Genomic DNA, 17,600 nt, shown 5'->3' with positions numbered 1-17,600 from the left:
ACAGCTATTCCTACAGGTTTCCAGTGACCTTGAGATGAAATAACAAGAACATCAGATCAGAAGACATCAGACAATGATGTGGAATGTGTTCTGTGTAGCAAGTTTATTTGCCTGTTGCCTGATGGTTTAAATATACAGACAGTCACCATTTAATCTCTTTTTTTCCCCTTTAATAGTAAAGCTCTTTCCTTCCTCATATCACCTTAATAATAAGTCCCTTACATCTTGGAGGAAGCATATTAATCCAAGTCTTCAATCTTCACTAATGCAGCTGTCTTCTCACAAATCCAAGAAATTTCAGCACTGCAGCAGGATATATAAATATTCCCATTTTGAAAATAGGCACATCCCTTGGATTCATTGATCTGAGCATATTCGTTAGCACTAAATCTGAAAAAGAGAATCAATTTTAAATTAGCTACAAATATTACATTTGAAACAATCACAATTCAGTTTTTAGCTTCCCTGACAGTGAAACTCATCTGTGTGAATGTTGAAAGACTTCTGTGGCCAGCAACCATCAAAATCCCTAAAGCTTGCATATTTTTTTTTAAATTTTTATTTTTACTTTATTTTACTTTACAATACTGTATTGGTTTTGCCATACATTGACATGAATCCACCACGGGTGTACATGCGATCCCAAACATGAACCCGCTTTCCACCTCCCTCCCGACAACATCCCTCTGGGTCATCCCTGTGCACCAGCCCCAAGCATGCTGTATCCTGCATCGGACATAGACTGCATTTGAATCAGTTCGGATGAGATGGATGAAACTGGAGCCAATTATACAGAGTGAAGTAAGCCAGAAAGAAAAACACCAATACAGTATACTAACACATATATATGGAATTTAGAAAGATGCCAATGATGACCCTGTATGCAAGACAGCAAAAAAGACACAGATGTGTATAGCGGACTTTTGGACTCATATTTGAGTTTTTAAAAATTTCCAATTACTCATGATCTCAGATAGAACTATTTAAGAGGTAAACTTAAACCAGGAGTTGAGAATTTCTATTCTCTCCATAACATGATAGAAACTACCCAATGCAGAGTATATATTAAAAGAACTAGAATTCCTTTACTCTAGAACTGAAGAAAAACAGAAAAATACAATCACAATCTGTATAAAAATATGTTACATTTTACTGTGCACAAGTATCATTTTGTATATATTTATATATACGTGGAGAGTGAAAAAAGAATAAAACAGAGGTTAGAGGAAATGAATGACAACATAGATGTAGCTCTGATATTGGTTCCTAGTTCTTCTGCTAAAGAATTGATGATAACTCTTAAGTAATGTCATCAGAAAATGATGACCATGTCTAAATCTTCCATGTGCCCAGACTGCTTTTATTCAAATGATCTGCCCTACACTATAATATTCTTTTCTTGCTTCAAGGCTTAGCTCACTAAATCTTACTTGCGATGTATACACTTCTGTTTACTCTATGACAATTTTTTAATCTATAAAATGGGAATATAACAGTGCTTTTATCATAGGGATAATAATACTTTGAACATCGTAAGTATTACTTGTGTTTGTTAAATAGAGAAATAAGCTTAAACTAATAGACGGAATTCAGTGTCCTGCCATGAATTTATCTCACACACGAAGTGAGATCCTCCTTATTTCCATCTGTATTAATGAAGCTCTCTTTTGTCGGAGGTTGTACTGTTTTGTATCTAGATGTATAATTCTTATAATTCACATTTATTTTCTTTATGTTCCATTTTTAATATCTTTTGCTTGTTTCTTTCCCCAACAGTTAGAGACTTACAAGGATGGAGAGGGTCTAGAGCTATCCTCCCAAAGCCAACTTCTGCCACATGGGTCCCAAGATAGTCCCAACCAGAAGAAAGGAAACTTGGGAAATGGTTGTGACCTCAGAAAATCCTGAAAGAGAAAACAGCAAAAAGTTCTGTGAGGGGCACATTCCTGTTTGCTGGAGGAAGAGAGATGGGACCATTCATCAGATTCACGTGAAAAGTGAAAGTGAAAGTTATTCAGTCGTGTCCCTCTTTGAGACCCTCAGTTGTGTCCGATTCTTTTGTGACCTGGAATTCTCCAGGCCAGAATACTGGAGTGGGTTGCCATTCCATTATCCAGGGAATCTTCCCAACCCAGGAATTAACTGGGGGTCTCCTGCATTGCAGGCGTATTCTTTACCCCTGAGCTACCAGGGAAGCCCAATTCTTACTCAAAATGCACTGAATTCCTACCATGTGACTCAGGAATTCTATTTACTTTCAAATACATGAATAATTTCTCTAACTAGGGAAGGAGATTCAACCTGACCTTTTCTTCTAGGCTGTTTATCTTCACCAGCGTGGAGTTCTTGTCCATGCAGTTTTTTCTACTGTTAGGCCAGGTTTTTTCCTCATTTATTGCAAAATAATAGCAGTTGGTTTGGTACCATTTCCAGGTCTTAGGACAAGGATTGCATTTGTGGTCTGAAAAAGAAATTACACCCAGTAACACAAACTCAACAACTCTGAAGAGACTGGGACCTGGAAAATAAATCATTCAAATTGATAATAGGGTTTCAAAACCAGCACACTAAAAACAAATCGCTTTAGGAGCCCCTGGAAGTAGTCACCCAAGATTATGTGTTGGGACAGTGGTGACTGAAATACTCTTTTCAGGACTCAGTCTTCTGGCCTCAGAAATACCAGCTATATTTTTAAATTCCTTATAACAACAAGATCACCTAAAAATAGTTCATAAAATGAGGAGCTGAAATATCTGATTGATATCATCCCAAGATGTTTCCCAAATCCAGCTCCATGTTTAAAAAAACAAAAAAAAAGAAAAACTATCTTCTGTAAATTTATGGTAGCATCATTAGAAGTCATTGGTAATGCTCTCTCATATTCTGATGTGGTGCACATCATCAATCTAAACCAGAGCAACAGATTTGATCTGACTGGTCAGCAAATCCTGGTTACCTGAAGTGTGAATGATTAGTTCTTGACAGAGTTTGATGGCCATTTGTCCCTGCCTGTTCAATAGACTGGAGATTTGTGATTTGAGAAACTCCTCCTCCACAGGAAAGTTCCTGTACTCACTCAGCTGCTGGGATAAATTGTCCTGCTGTTGGTGGGTGATTTGCTGGAGTTGAGTCAGTTTGTCTGAATCTGAGTTAATTTCGCTGGACATCTGCAAAACTCCAAGACAGAAGACAAACTCATTTATATCCTTCCATTCCTTATGACAGCTGTAGATAATTCTCTTAACACAGAAATATTGCTTAGGTTTAATACTTATTGGTAGTCTCTAATAATCCAGGTATCATGGAAAAACACAACTGATGCCTTTTTATTTCAACTCTTAGGAAAAAGAATAAAAAAACAAAAATCGTCTTCATAGTCTAGTTTGTCAAGAGAAAACCATGTATTCAGGGCAAAATGCTCGTAACAATGAAGTACATCTTTTTCAGGTTTATCTTAGATATATAGAGAACGAGAGCCAGCTGAGGTGGCAGAAAGTATTAGGGGGCTTATGATGCTAGCACCCACCATATAAATATAATCTAACCTAAATTTATATAGTTTACAGCTATATTTCCTAATCCCCTGCCCTGAGTTTGATGCAAGCACACTTACACATAATTCCCAAGGTCACCAGCCCAATCAGCAGCATCAAACAAAGAGTTAGCAGACCCAGGGCAGCCTGACGCCATATAGAGGATGGAGCTGGATACCCTGGAAAAAGCCAACACAAAGATTAGCAAACAGAACTGCCTTGTTGTTGTCACACATTGAGTTGTTTACTTCTCCTACTTAACAACCATCCAGGTATTAAAATTTCTCTCTTGCTGCTTCAAATCCTCTATCTCCAAAATATCTAAAATGATACAAAACAAGGGCCCCACCACAGTTCTCCATTTTTTTTCTCCACCATCCTCCGTTGCTTTAAGAGTCTCCTAATTTTCAGGTTTTTGTTTTACATCACCACACATATTTCTTCTTCAAGATGACTGAATTCATGAATGAGATATTGTGGAAAATTCCCTGGATGATTTAGACAATGGAAGAAACCCTTAGAACCGCAAACCTCCACAAGGCAGGTGTTTTGTGAAATCTGCTTATATCTACTATGCATACTATTTTTCACCTAGTAGATAATGAATTGATACTGAGTGAGAGAATGAGTGAATATACAAGATAACCTACCAACAGCAGAACAGACCACAAAGCCAGAGGATAACTCTTCAAAATGTAATAACTTACCTATATATCTGTATGTATATATATGTATATGTATGTATATATATTATATATATAGTTTTTATACTTCCCTCACCTTCCTATTCCTTAATTCTGGATCTAGGGGCATCTAGCTTAGTGTCTCAGATAGATTAATGCAATCTCCAGGTGCCCTGACATATGCACCATATTCACCACTCCCTTTTTCTCAAGTATTAGATATTTTTTTAACAAAACAGAAATGCATAACCACCTTTATTAGACACTTGCAAAGTCTATCCTACCATCTTTTTGTATCTCATCCCCAAAACCACACATACACTTATATACACATGCATGCTTAAAATAAAAACAAATCTAAAAAGCAGGAGAAAGTTGTGGATGACTCAGGACAACAAACTGTCCTAAACTATCAGCAGATTCCTGAAGGTAAAGAATGTAGTCTGATTCATTAAATTGGATTCCTGATCACAGAAACAGCTATTTCTTTCAATTTGGTACAAGAGAATGAGCAGAGGATAAGAACTGAGTCTCAACTCTACCATGTAACAATTGCATGAATTTCGTTAAGTCATTTAATGTTTTTCAGCTCAGTTTTCTCATTAATACTTCAGAGAAAGTACTACTATTGTCCCATTTCTTTCATAATTTTAGTTTGATGAAGGCATGATATCATGTATATAAAATACTACACACATATCAATATTGATTCAGCATGACTAATTATACTAATTAGTCTAATTATACTAATATACTAATATTAGTATAATATATAATTATACTAATTCAACTTCCCTTTGAAAAATTTGTAAGTACTTATAAGACAGAAGCAAGCTCTTGTCTATTTTTACCTCACTCATCCTCCAGTTTATCTTTTCAGATAAAGTTCAGATAACTCTACAAAAAAAAAAAAAAATCCCTCCGATTTCTCTAGTTTAGAAGTTTCCAAACTGGACTCTAAAAGGATATTTCCCTTGGCATCTCTCACGAGGTATAAATATCAAGGACTACATTTATAAAAAGAAGTCTCAGTCCCCAAACTCAATCTCTCGCATCTTCAGCTGAAATAATTCATTATAACACAGAGCTTGGTGACACACAGCAATATCTCCCAATTTTAAAAAGTCCTGGAAGCCACACATGTCCTCCTCAATGTAGAGCACACCACTGTACCAAAAATTTCTCCAACTTTGTCTCCATTTTGAAAATTCCACAGCGGACCTCTCAAACAGCATCAATGTCAAAGCCAGCACCTCAGGGTATCTAACACCTGTCCATCCCCCAAGATCACATCTTGCCATCTCTGAACCCTTACCTCTTTTTCTTAGGTTATTTCTATCCTGATTATTTCCTGCTGAAACAGAATCCTGAAACGTGAGTGTTGCGTAGGTCACGTCTTCAGACATTGTAGAAGAAAGCTCTGCTTTATGGGTAATTAATGTTTCAATATCATCAGACCCAGGAACACAATGTTCTTTGCAAGGATGGGAGTTCTTATGTCCACACCCAACTGACCCAAGACACATCCCACCATCCCCTCATTAGGGGGGAATGAAGACCAGTTTTTCTGCAGAAAAAGTGAGAGAAAGCAACTGTTGCCTTTAGCAATCAAAATACTATAGATCTCAACTGACTGTCTGTTCCTTCAGCATTGTTTCTTGCTGAAGCAAAGAAGGGATACTTGGAAGTGGAGCAGGGATGATGGCTTTGTGGGTAAGTTCCCATGATTCTCAGCACAGAGGCTGGGGACAGTGTTCCCAGTTCAGGCTGCTCTGGGTGTCTTAATAATGACACAGGTTGTCCTCTTCACCTGTGTCTAAGGTCAGCTAATTCTGTGAATCTGGTTTACATGCTCTTTAAAAAAAAACGTTTTGGAAGTGCTTTGTGCATGTGAGATCTTAGTTCCCTGACCAGGAATTGAACCCATGTCCCCCTGCAGTAGAACTGCAGAGTCTTGACCACTAAACCATCAGGGAAGGCCTGGATCTTGGTTTACACTCATTCATATGGGGTATCAAGGAGACACACATAAGAGAGCAAGAGCTCTGTAGTTACACATACCGAGACAGGAAGAGCTGTACAGTTGAAAACCACCCAAATATGGCTGCTGATTAAAAAAGAGAAAGAAAGAAATGTTGGTGAGAGACAGACCAACAGCTGGTGTTGGCAATGGGCTCAGAGAAGAAATGAACAGCTATTGAAATGGGACATTATGGGAGTTTCCTTTCTACATGACTATGTTCTTAATGGAATAATGCTCCTTTAGATAACAGCTAACACTTAAGAACAAGATTTTAAAAACGATTGCTTGATGTTTAGGAGAGTGAAAAAAAGCAGGCAGGTTAGGGAGAGAATGAGGCTGGCGCATGGGAAAATGCTTTTGTTTCTGTTTTTAATGTGTTTGTTTGCTTGGCTTTTAGCCCAAAGGCAGCCCACAGCCATTGTTGAGGGACAGGTGAAATTCCTATGGAAAACATGTGGTCTTCTGGGTATGAAAAATCAGAAGATAGAGTTTGGGGAAACCACAGGGATGGATAGCACTGGATATTCATAAGGAACACTGATAATGGGGAAATGGTCAGTGTGTTTTTATGCCTCTCCAGGGTTTCTCTTTCAGCTACAATTTACTTACATTTCATTAAAAAAAAAAAAAAAAACTTGATGAAATAACCAACCTCTATCTTTTCTTAGGCCTAAAAATGCTCTGAAAAGGTGTTTCCAATAAAACTGAAATCAACCCACTGCACAAAAACTGGAGTTAACCCATAGCTGGGACTACAGGTTTCAGCAATACCCCAATGAGAAATAAAGAGCTGACAATTTATATAGAAAGCATTCTGACTGGTTTTTTGGGGTGAATATGAGAAAAAATAGCACACCACATGTGTGGTTTGTCATTTAGTCACAAGAAGCATCGGACTTAACAGTTTTTAGAGGACTGCATATTTCCAATCTCATCGAACTTTTTAAAACATTCTCATTTATGCAAGGAAGTAAATTGCTGTTAAGAACCTGTGGTAGGCAGAAGAAAAGCCCCAAAAGATGTTTGTGTCCTAGTCCCCAGGACCTTTAATAGCCTAGTTTACATAGTAAAAGGGACATTTCAAATGTGATTAAGATAACGAATTTTTGAAAGAGGAAATTATCCTGTATTATCTCTGTGGTCCTAATTTTAACTTTTTATTTTGTATTGGGGAATAGCCTATTGGGCTTCCCTGGTGGCTCAGACAGTAAAGAATCTACCTACAATGCAAGAGACCCAGGTTCAATTCCTGGGTTAGGAAAATGCCCTGGAGAAGGGAATGACAACCCACTCCAGTCCAGCCTGGAGAATTCCAAATCCCCCACCCCCCTCCCCCCAGTGGCTCAGCAGTAAAGAACCTGTCTGCAGTGCAGGAGCCTCAGGAGACATGGGTTCAATCCATCGATCTGTAAGATCCCTTGGAGGAGGGCATGGCAATCCACTCCAGTGTTCTTACCTGGAGAATCCCATGGACAGAGGAGTCTGGTGAGCCACAGTCCATAGGGTCACAAAAAGTCGGATATGACTGAAGCAACTTAGCATGCATGCATAATCAATTAACAATGCTGTGATAATTTCAGGTGGACATTGAAGGGATTCAGCCAGATATACATATATACACTATCCATTCTCCCCTAAACTCTCCTCCCATCCAGGCTGCCATATAACATTGAGCAGAGTCCCATTTGCTACACAGTAGGTCTTTGTTGGTTATCCATTTTGAATATAGTAGTGTATACAGGCAACTATAAGTTCATTCTCTGTGAATCTCTTTCTGTTTAGTAACTAAGTTTACTTGTATCATTTATTTTCAGATTCTGCATATAAGAATGCCACATGATATTTCTCCTTCTCTGTCTGACTTACTTCACTCAGTATAACAATGTCTAGGTCCAACCACGTTGCTGAAAATAGCATTATTTCATTCTGAGAGAAAGGACTACGCTGTGAAAGTGCTGTACTCAATATGTCAGAAAATTTGGAAAACTCAGCAGTGGCCACAGGACTGGAAAAAGTCAGTTTTCATTCCAGTCCCAAGGAAAGGCAATGCCAAAGAATGCTCAAACTACAGCACAATTGCATTCATCTCACACGCTAGTAAAGTAATGCTCAAAATTCTCCAAGCCAGGCTTCAGCAATATGTGAACCATGGACTTCCAGATGTTCAAGCTGGTTTTAGAAAAGCAGAGGAATCAGAGATCAAATTGCCAACATTCTCTGGATCATCGAAAAAGCAAGAGAGTTCCAGAAAAACATCGATTTCTGCTTTCTTGACTATGCCAAAGCCTTTGACTCTGTGGATCACAATAAACTGTGGAAAATTCTGAAAGAGATGGGAATACCAGACCACCTGACCTGCCTCCTGAGAAACCTGTATGCAGGTCAGGAAGCAACAGTTAGATCTGGACATGGAACAACAGACTGGTTCCAAATAGGAAAAGGAGTACATCAAGGCTGTATATTGTCACCCTGCTTATTTAACTTACATGCAGAGGACATCATGAGAAACACTGGGATAGAGGAAGCACAAGCTGGAATCAAGATTGCCAGGAGAAATATCAATAACATCAGATATGCAGATGATACCACCTTTATGGCAGAAAGTGAAGAAGAACTAAAGAGCCTCTTGATGAAGGTGAAAGAGGAGAGTGAAAAAGTTGGCTTAAAACTCAGCATTCAGAAAACGAAGATCATGGCATCTGGTCCTATCACTTCATGGCAAATAGATGAGGAAACAACAGAAACAGTGGCTGACTTTACTTTTCTGGGCTCCAAAATCACTGCAAATGGTGATCACAGCCATGAAATTAAAAGACGCTTACTCCTTGGAAGGAAAGTTATGACCAACCTAGACAGCATATTAAAAAGCAGAGACATTACTTTGCCAACAGAGGTCCGTCTAGTCAAGGCTATGGTTTTTCCAGTGGTCATGTATAGATGTGAGAGTTTGACTATAAAGAAAACCGAGCACTGAAGAATTGATGCTTTTAAACTGTAATATTGGAGAAGACTCTTAAGAGTTCCTTGGACTGTACAGAGATCCAACCAGCCCATCCTAAAGGAGATCAGTCCTGGTGTTCATTGAAGGACTGATGTTGAAGCTGAAACTCCAATAGTTTGGCCACCTGATGTGAAGAGCTGACTCATTTGAAAGACCCTGATGTTGGGGAAAGATTGAGGGCAGGAGGAGAAGGGGATGACAGAGGATGAGATGGTTGGATGGCATCACTGACTCAATGGACATGGGTTTGGGTAGTCTCTGGGAATTGTTGATGAACAGGGAGGCCTGGTGTGCTGCGGTTCATGGGGTCGCAAAGAGTCGGACACGATTGAGCGACTGAACTGAACTGAATATTCCATTATATAAATGTACCACATCTTCTTTAACCATTCCTCTGTTGATAGACATTTCCGTTGCTTCCATGTCTTGACTATTGTAAACAGTGCTGCAATGAACACTGGGGTGCATGGATCATTTCAGATCATGTTTTTTTCTGGACACATGCTCAGGAATAGGATTGCAGAGTCATATGATAGCTCTGTTTTAGTGTTTTAAGGAACCTCCATACTGTTCTCCATAGTGGCTGCACCAGTTTACATTCTGAGTGCTCCCAATTTAATCCTAGGAAAGTGGGGGATCATTCCTAGATGGCATCAGAGAGACATGAGACCCAAAGAAGGGTCAGAGAGATACAATGTTTCTGGGTGAAGACTGAGAAAAGGGGCCAGGAGCCAAGGAATACAAAGAAGCTAAAGGATGAAAACTTGAGGAAATGGATTCTTCCCACAGAACATTCAGAAGGAGGGCAGTTCAGCCTTGACTTTACCGAGATCGGGGTTGGCCTTCTAACCTACAGAACTGTGAGACAATAAACTTGTATTGTTTAAGCTGTTGTTTCTGTGTAATTTGGTAAAGCAGCAAATACAAAACTCTAAAAATATTTGGAGACTATACATAAGGAAGGAAACAAATCATTTCTAAAGGCTTCCTTTGGGGTAAGGAGGAGTTTAGGTAACTGTACTCAGGAAGAGAATGTGGGTTAGGGTTCTGTTTTCAGATGACTTGGGGAGTGGTTTGAAAGCTCTTAAGGTTCACCTCTGTGTGAAGATTAGCTTAGTCACAGGTCTCCAGAATGAGTGGCAACCACTTTCGGGGTGTGAATTAATATCCAACAGGCTGCAGAAACGTAACCAATTATTCTTCAGTAACACTTTGGCATGATCTCTAAATACATAAACGTATATATAGTTCTTGTTTATTTTTTTTTCAAACTTATGCAGTGCTCAGTCCAAAGCAAGCTAACAAACTAAAAGACATGAAAGTGAAAGAAAGTGAAGTTGCTCAGTTTTGTCCGACCCTTTGCGACCCCATGGACTGTAGCCTACCAGGCTTCTCCATCCATGGGATTCTCCAGGCAAGAATATTGGAGTGGGTTACCATTTCCTTCTCCAGGGGATCTTCCCAACCCAGGGATCAAACCCGAGTCTCCCACATTGGAGGCAGATGCTTTAACCTCTGAGCCACCCGGGAAACATGCAGCAGCTCTAAATCCCACTGCCAAGAATGTGGAAATGAATAATAAATCTACATTCGTGTTCTGTTCTAGGTAAATTAGGTGAAGGCACAGACCATTAATATGAGCAAAAGTTAAATCAAACAAGTGATTACAAAAATGAGAACTTGAACATTCCCTGATGGTCCAGAGGTTAAAACTTGGAACTTTCACTGCCGTGGACCTGGGTTCCATCTTTGGTTGGGGAACTGAAATCCTGGGAAATAAGATTCTGCAAGCTGCATTGCCATAAATAAATAAATAATAATAAATAAATATTAGCTGACCAATTTAAAAAAAGGGAGAGCTCAAGGTTGTTTTTCTTTGTTTTGGACTTTCATTAAATTTTGCAAAGATGGAGTTCTTGTTTTCATTTCCCTAATTCTTTCATATGCCTTAAAGTTCCCTTAAAAAGTAATTAATTTTTTACTATCTTATACGAAACAATACTTTGGTAAAACAGTGATGAAGAATCTCACCTGGTTCTGAATTATTTCTATAATGAAGACTGATCCTACATACGTTCTACTATTATGATCCTTAAATGCTATATTATCTATTATTCATTGATTTTAGAAATTACTGCCTATACTTTTCTCCCTTAAAAATTTCCAGCATCTCTGCCTTCCCGTCTGGCTCAATTGTAAAGAATATGCCTGCCAACGAAGGAGACATGGGTTAGATCCCTCCTTTAAGAAGATTCCACATGTCCTAAACCCTGGGCCTCAACTGTTGAGCCTGCGCTCTAGAGCCCGGGAGCCAAAACCACTGAGCCCATGTCCTGCAACTACTGAAGCCCTTGTGCCCTAGAACCTGTGTTCCACAAGAAAAGAAGCCACCGTATTGAGAAACCTGTATGATGCAACTAGAAAGTTGCCCCCACTCACCACGACTAAAGGAAAGCCCATGCAGCAACGAAGAACCAGCACAGCCAAAAATAAGTAAATGAAATAAATACGATTAAACAACAACAACAAAAAAAATTCCTGCCTCTCAATAGCACTTTGTGCCAGATTATACTAGCAAATAACACTACTTGTAATCATCTACAATTTCTAGGACATCTCTCCTCATTTATTTTTACCATTTTTCAACTGTCTTAAATCTCTTCGTTCACCTCTATTCCTGTCATGATCATCAGTAATTTCAGGGCTCTTGTAGGTGAAATTCCAATACCCTGTGCCCTCAGATACTGGATTTACCTCCAATAACCTTGACCACACCCACAAATTAGTCACTCATTATGGTGATCATACATTAAAGCTATGCTGTTCTTTACTGTAGTTACTAGCCACATATGACAGTATAAACTTCTGTGAATTAAACTTAAAAACTCATTTCCTTAGTCATTCTAGTTATAATTCAAATAGAATTTTCAGGCTGAACACACACAAAAAAATGAACAGCCCTTTCCCAGATGTTTCACTGTACTTCGCCATTTCAGTAAATGAAAACTTTACCCTTAACGGTTTCTCAGCCAAAAACTTAAACTTTTGACTTCACCTTTGACTTCCCCTGTGGCTTTTAGATGAATTAAACCCATGAGAAAATACTGTTCCTTGCAGAAAATAAGGGAACATAGGCATTAAACATAGAAGTATTGTTCACTTGGGATACATTAAAAGAAATAATGAGTTTACATGACAGAAAATTGTGTTCATTCTTCCATGATCATTCCATTCCCATATATTATTCTTATTTCAGAGTATGCTTTTAAAGAGGGACCTATATTGGATAGTGCCCAGAGAATGAGGAGAATAGGAATTAATTCAAAATTATTTACAAAAAGGAATGGACTAAAGTGAAAGTTAAACTGGAGGTATCAGAGCTAAAGAGAAGATAAAGCAAAAGCAACAGTAACAAAAATGACCACTGGGCGGAGCCAAAGGATGAATATTGGAAATAATTTATTTTAATGTATATTTATCCAATCAAGCTAATAAAATATTTTGTTTAAACTAAAGGGCTACGCGGAGACGGCAATGGCAACCCACTTCAGTACTCTTGCCTGGAAAATCCCACGGACAAAGGAGCCTAGAAGGCTGCAGTCCGTGGGGTCGCGAAGAGTCGGGCACGACTGAGCGACTTTACTTTCACTTTTCACTTTAATGCATTGGAGAAGGAAATGGCAACCCACTCCAGTGTTCTTGCCTGGAGAATCCTAGGGACGGTGGGCTGCCGTCTATGGGGTCGCACAGAGTCAGACACGACTGAAGCGACTTAGTAGCAGCAGCAGCAGCAAAGGGCTATGAAGACAGACTGATTGATTCAAATCCAGAACATTTGATCAACATTTACAAAAGTCCAGTGACTTTTGGCAAGTCCCTTAATCTCTGTGCTTTATTTTTCTTATTAGTAAAATTGGCATAAAATCTACCACAAGGGTAATTAAGTAAGACAAATAGGAGTAATAACAAATGGTATCACTATTATACCAGAATTAACCTTAAATTATTCTAGATGCTCTTAAAAGTGGAAGCTTTTGCACAGCAAAGAAAACCAGTGACAAAACACAAAGACAGGCTACTAAGTGGGAGAAGATACTTGAGAAATATTGGTGATGGATAAGGGGTTAATAGCCAAAGTGTATAAAGAGCTCATACAACTCAATATTTATTTATTTATTAATTTTTTCAACTCAATATTTAAAAAGAGACAACTTGATTCAAAAATTGACAGAATAGCCCTGAATAGACATTTTCCCAAAGAAGATGCAGTGATGGCCAACAAGCACAGGAAAAACGCTGAACACCTCTAGTCACCAGGGGAAATACAAATCAGACCACAGTGAGATATCACCTCACACCTGTCAGAATGGCTATCAACAAAGAGACCACAAATAGGAAATGTCGGTGAGGATGTGGAGAGAAGGGAACCCTCCTACACTGTGGTGGGAATGTCAGTGCAAATTGGTGAAGCCACTAACAGTACAGAGGTTTCTCAGAAAACTAAAAAATAGAACTACCACAGGATCCAACAATTCCACTTGGGAATATATCGAAGAAAGCAAAAACACTAATTTGAAAAGACACAGAATTCCAATGTTCATAGCAGTACTATTTACAATAGCCAAGATATAGAAGCGACCTAAGAGTCAATCAACAGATGAATAGATAAAGATGCGGTGTGAGCGTGTCTAAGTCGCTTCAGTCGTGTCTAACTCTTCGCAACCCCGTGGTCAGTAGCCCACCAGGCTTCTCTGTCCATGTGATTCTCCAGGCAAGAATACTAGAGTGGCTGCCGTTTCCCTCTCCAGAGGATCTTCCCAACCCAGGGATTGAACCCGCGCCTCTCAAGGCTCCAGCACTGCAGGCGGATTCTTTACCACTAGGCCACCAGGGAAGCCCAAAGATGTGGTGTGTATATATATATATGCATTTCAATTTAGGTACATATGATATATACCACATTATATATACATGTATATATACATACAAAATGAAATACTGCAGCCATTAAAAAGGAACAAAATTCTGCCGTTTTCACACTGTGGATGGACTTGGAAAGTTTTATGCTTGGTGAAATAAATCAGACAGAGAGAGACCAATATCAAAAGATATTGCTTGTATGTGCAATCTAAAAGTTCAAATGAATGTGTATAATGAAATAGAAACACATCTGCAGATATAGAGAACAAACTAACAGTTACCAGTAAGGAGGGGCCAGAGAGGAGAGGCGCATTACAGGTATGGGACTAAGAGATACAAACTTCTATGTATAAGATAGATAAATCACAAGGGTATACTGTACAGCATAGGAAAATATAGACATCAATTTGTAACAACTTTATTATAAGTACAATCTATAAAAACATTGAATCTCCATTTTGTACACCTTAAAAAATAATATTGTAAATCAACTGAACTTCAGTTTAAAAAATGGAAAAATGTTGTGCAATTCTCCAGCCCTCTTCTAGTCAAGTTTAAACAAATCAGTTCAAATGAGCACAACCAGAGTTTGCCAGAAGCCTCACCAGTAAGGCTCTATTATAAGACTTTTTTCATAGCCTCTATGATATCTGAAATAGTCTAGCTCTTTCCTTTCTTTCCTCTTTTGCTATCTGCATTCACCACCCTCCACTAGAACATAACCTCAATAAAAGCACAACTCTCATATGTTTCTTTTACCACTTAATCCCCCAGAAAATGGAACAGTGCTTAAGACATACACACAATGATCAGCGGATACACATTCAACTGACTGGTTAACTGTCCTTGAAATGTTAAGTTTTACAGTGATTTTAATAGGATGCCTTGTATCCCAATATACTATGACATGAATTTTCAGTTCAAGTATGCTTGATCAGTTCAAATCCCTCAAACACAGAATACAGCATACTCCAAATTTCACTAGCTTTGCATCAGATGTGTGCCCCCTCAGATAAACATTCCCCTTTCCTTCTCTTCTTATGCAACCTGTGCCTTTTCTTCAAATCTTATCTATTTCATCTGATAAGATGTGGAGGAGGGCATGCCAACCCTCTCCAGTATTCTTGCCTGATGAATCCCACAGACAGAGGAGCCTGATGGTCTACAGTCCATGGGATCAGAAAGAGTCGGACATGACTGAAGTGACTTAGCATGTACATTCCATTTGATTGTTATCTAATGTTCTTACAGGGATTTTGCACACACGTGCATGATGAACATCTCAGTCAGTGTTGGGAAGGTGATCTAATACATTTTCCCCCTTTCATTTTCTCTGTTGTGTGTAAACAAAAGCTCTGTTACAGTTATCATCTGATAATTACGCATTACTTAACTTATTCACTTTCAGTTCAGTTCGGTCGCTCAGTCGTGTCCTACTCTTTGTGACCCCATGAATCACAGCACGCCAGGCCTCCCTGTCCATCACCAACTGCCGGAGTTCACTCAGACTCACATCCATAGAGTCCGTGATGCCATCCAGCCATCTCATCCTCTGTCGCCCCCTTCTTCTCCTGCCCCCAATCCCTCCCAGCATCAGAGTCTTTTCCAATGAGTCAACCCTTCACATGAGGTGGCCAAAGTACTGGAGCTTCAGCTTTAGCATCATTCCTTCCAAAGAAATCCCAGGGCTGATGTCCTTCAGAATGGACTGGTTGGATCTCCTTGCAGTCCAAGGGACTCTCAAGAGTCTTCTCCAACACCACAGTTCAAAAGCATCAATTCTTCAGCGCTCAGCCTTCTTCACAGTCCAACTCTCACATCCATACATGACCACTGGAAAAACCATAGCCTTGACAAGACAGACCTTAGTTGGCAAAGTAATGTCTCTGCTTTTGAATATGCTATCTAGGTTGGTCATAACTTTTCTTCCAAGGAGTAAGCATCTTTTAATTTCATGGCTGCAGTCACCATCTGCAGTGATTTTGGAGCCCAAAAAAATAAAGTCTGACACTGTTTACACTGTTTCCCCATCTATTTGCCATGAAGTGATGGGACCGGTTGCCATGATCTTCGTTTTCTGAATGTTGAGCTTTAAGCCAACTTTTTCACTCTCCTCTTTCACTTTCATCAAGAGGCTTTTTAGTTCCTCTTCACTTTCTGCCATAAAAAATAACACTTATTCCACTTTTCTGACTCCCTCTTCCCCTTCTGGCTTCTCCTTCTTTCTTTTTTACACATCCTTTATCCATCATTACCAAAACAAACCAGAAGCAATATTGTAACAAATTCAATAAAAACTTTTCAAAAAGAGGTAATTTATGTAACAATCAATCTCTAAAATATTAAACAAAGGTTTTTATTCCAAATGCAAACTCATCAGGCTATTTGGAATAAAAACTTCAGCTGTACTTTCCTAAGCCAAAAGAAGAAGGAGCATTACTCAAGTAGAAAAGAATTTTTAAAAGATATGAAAAAGTTATGGAATATATATACACTGCTGCTGCTGCTAAGTCTACTATGCATAAAATAGGTAAACAAGAGCCTACTAAAAAAAATATGCAAGTAAAAATAAAATGTCAGTGGTAGGCCTTGTGGAGTGACTGAGAAACTTCTGCAAACCTCTGGATTTTGGAGAAGGGAAAAGAAAAGCATTTATCTACCACTTTTTCCTGCAGTTGTCTGCTTAATTTTTGCTGAGTAATTCAGCTTGCATTTATGGGTTATGTAGAGAGAGGAAGCAGAATTAAGACTAATGCTATCAGGCCTCCTTTGACCCTGAGAGTCTCTGTACTCACCCAACATACTTCTAATACCACAAAACCACACTTGATAGATACAAATAAAGGCAAATATATTTTCATGAAACATAGATCCAAGCAAGAGATGCTCAGCCTGTGGTTAAAGCTATCATTACTGGCAATTTAAAGTGAAAGTCTGATAGTCTCTCAGTTGTGTCCGACTCTTTGAGGCCCCCATGGTCTGTCAGTGGGATTCTCTAGGCAGGAATACTGGAGTGGAATCCCTTCTCTTAGTATCTTCCCAACCCAGGGAATCAAACCAGAGTCTCCAGCATTGCAGGCAAACTTTTTTTTTTTCACCATCTGAGCTACCAGGGAAGCCTGGTTTAAAGTGAAAACATTACTAAAAGACAATATATCAATTTTGTTTTATTTCACTGTATTAGATTGTTTTCCTTTGATGCATAAACCTAACCTATATAAATCCTGCCTCATGTGGATTTCTTGACTTTTTAAAAATTTTTACATGCAAAAGATGCAAGAATTCTAGGCCATAATTAGACATTCTAACACAAGACCATGGAACATCAAATATAGCTCTTCTTAGATCAAATTATATCAGACTCATTTATCACAGAGAGATAAACTCTTTATAAGATGATATTTTATTTATGAATTTTCATCAGAAGTCAGTCTGCTTAA

The 17,600-nt window shown here is 38.8% G+C and overlaps 1 protein-coding gene across 1 annotated transcript; it reads right to left on the bottom strand.

Annotated features, from left to right (window-relative positions):
* Nucleotides 1-239: 239 nt before the first annotated feature.
* Nucleotides 240-5,622, bottom strand: CLEC12B (C-type lectin domain family 12 member B). Its single transcript, XM_069585750.1, has 6 exons — nt 5,532-5,622; nt 3,614-3,712; nt 2,957-3,175; nt 2,307-2,461; nt 1,789-1,904; nt 240-390 (listed from the first exon to the last, which is right to left on the bottom strand). Exons 1-6 carry the CDS (start codon nt 5,620-5,622, stop codon nt 240-242), a joined length of 831 nt encoding a protein of 276 aa, XP_069441851.1.
* Between the last annotated feature and the right edge of the window lie 11,978 nt (nt 5,623-17,600).

The sequence above is a fragment of the Ovis canadensis genome, chromosome 3, assembly GCF_042477335.2.
Source record: "Ovis canadensis isolate MfBH-ARS-UI-01 breed Bighorn chromosome 3, ARS-UI_OviCan_v2, whole genome shotgun sequence".
NCBI lineage: Eukaryota > Metazoa > Chordata > Mammalia > Artiodactyla > Bovidae > Ovis > Ovis canadensis.
Note: the sequence above shows the minus strand (reverse complement) of the source record. Positions and strands in the feature narration are given on the sequence as shown.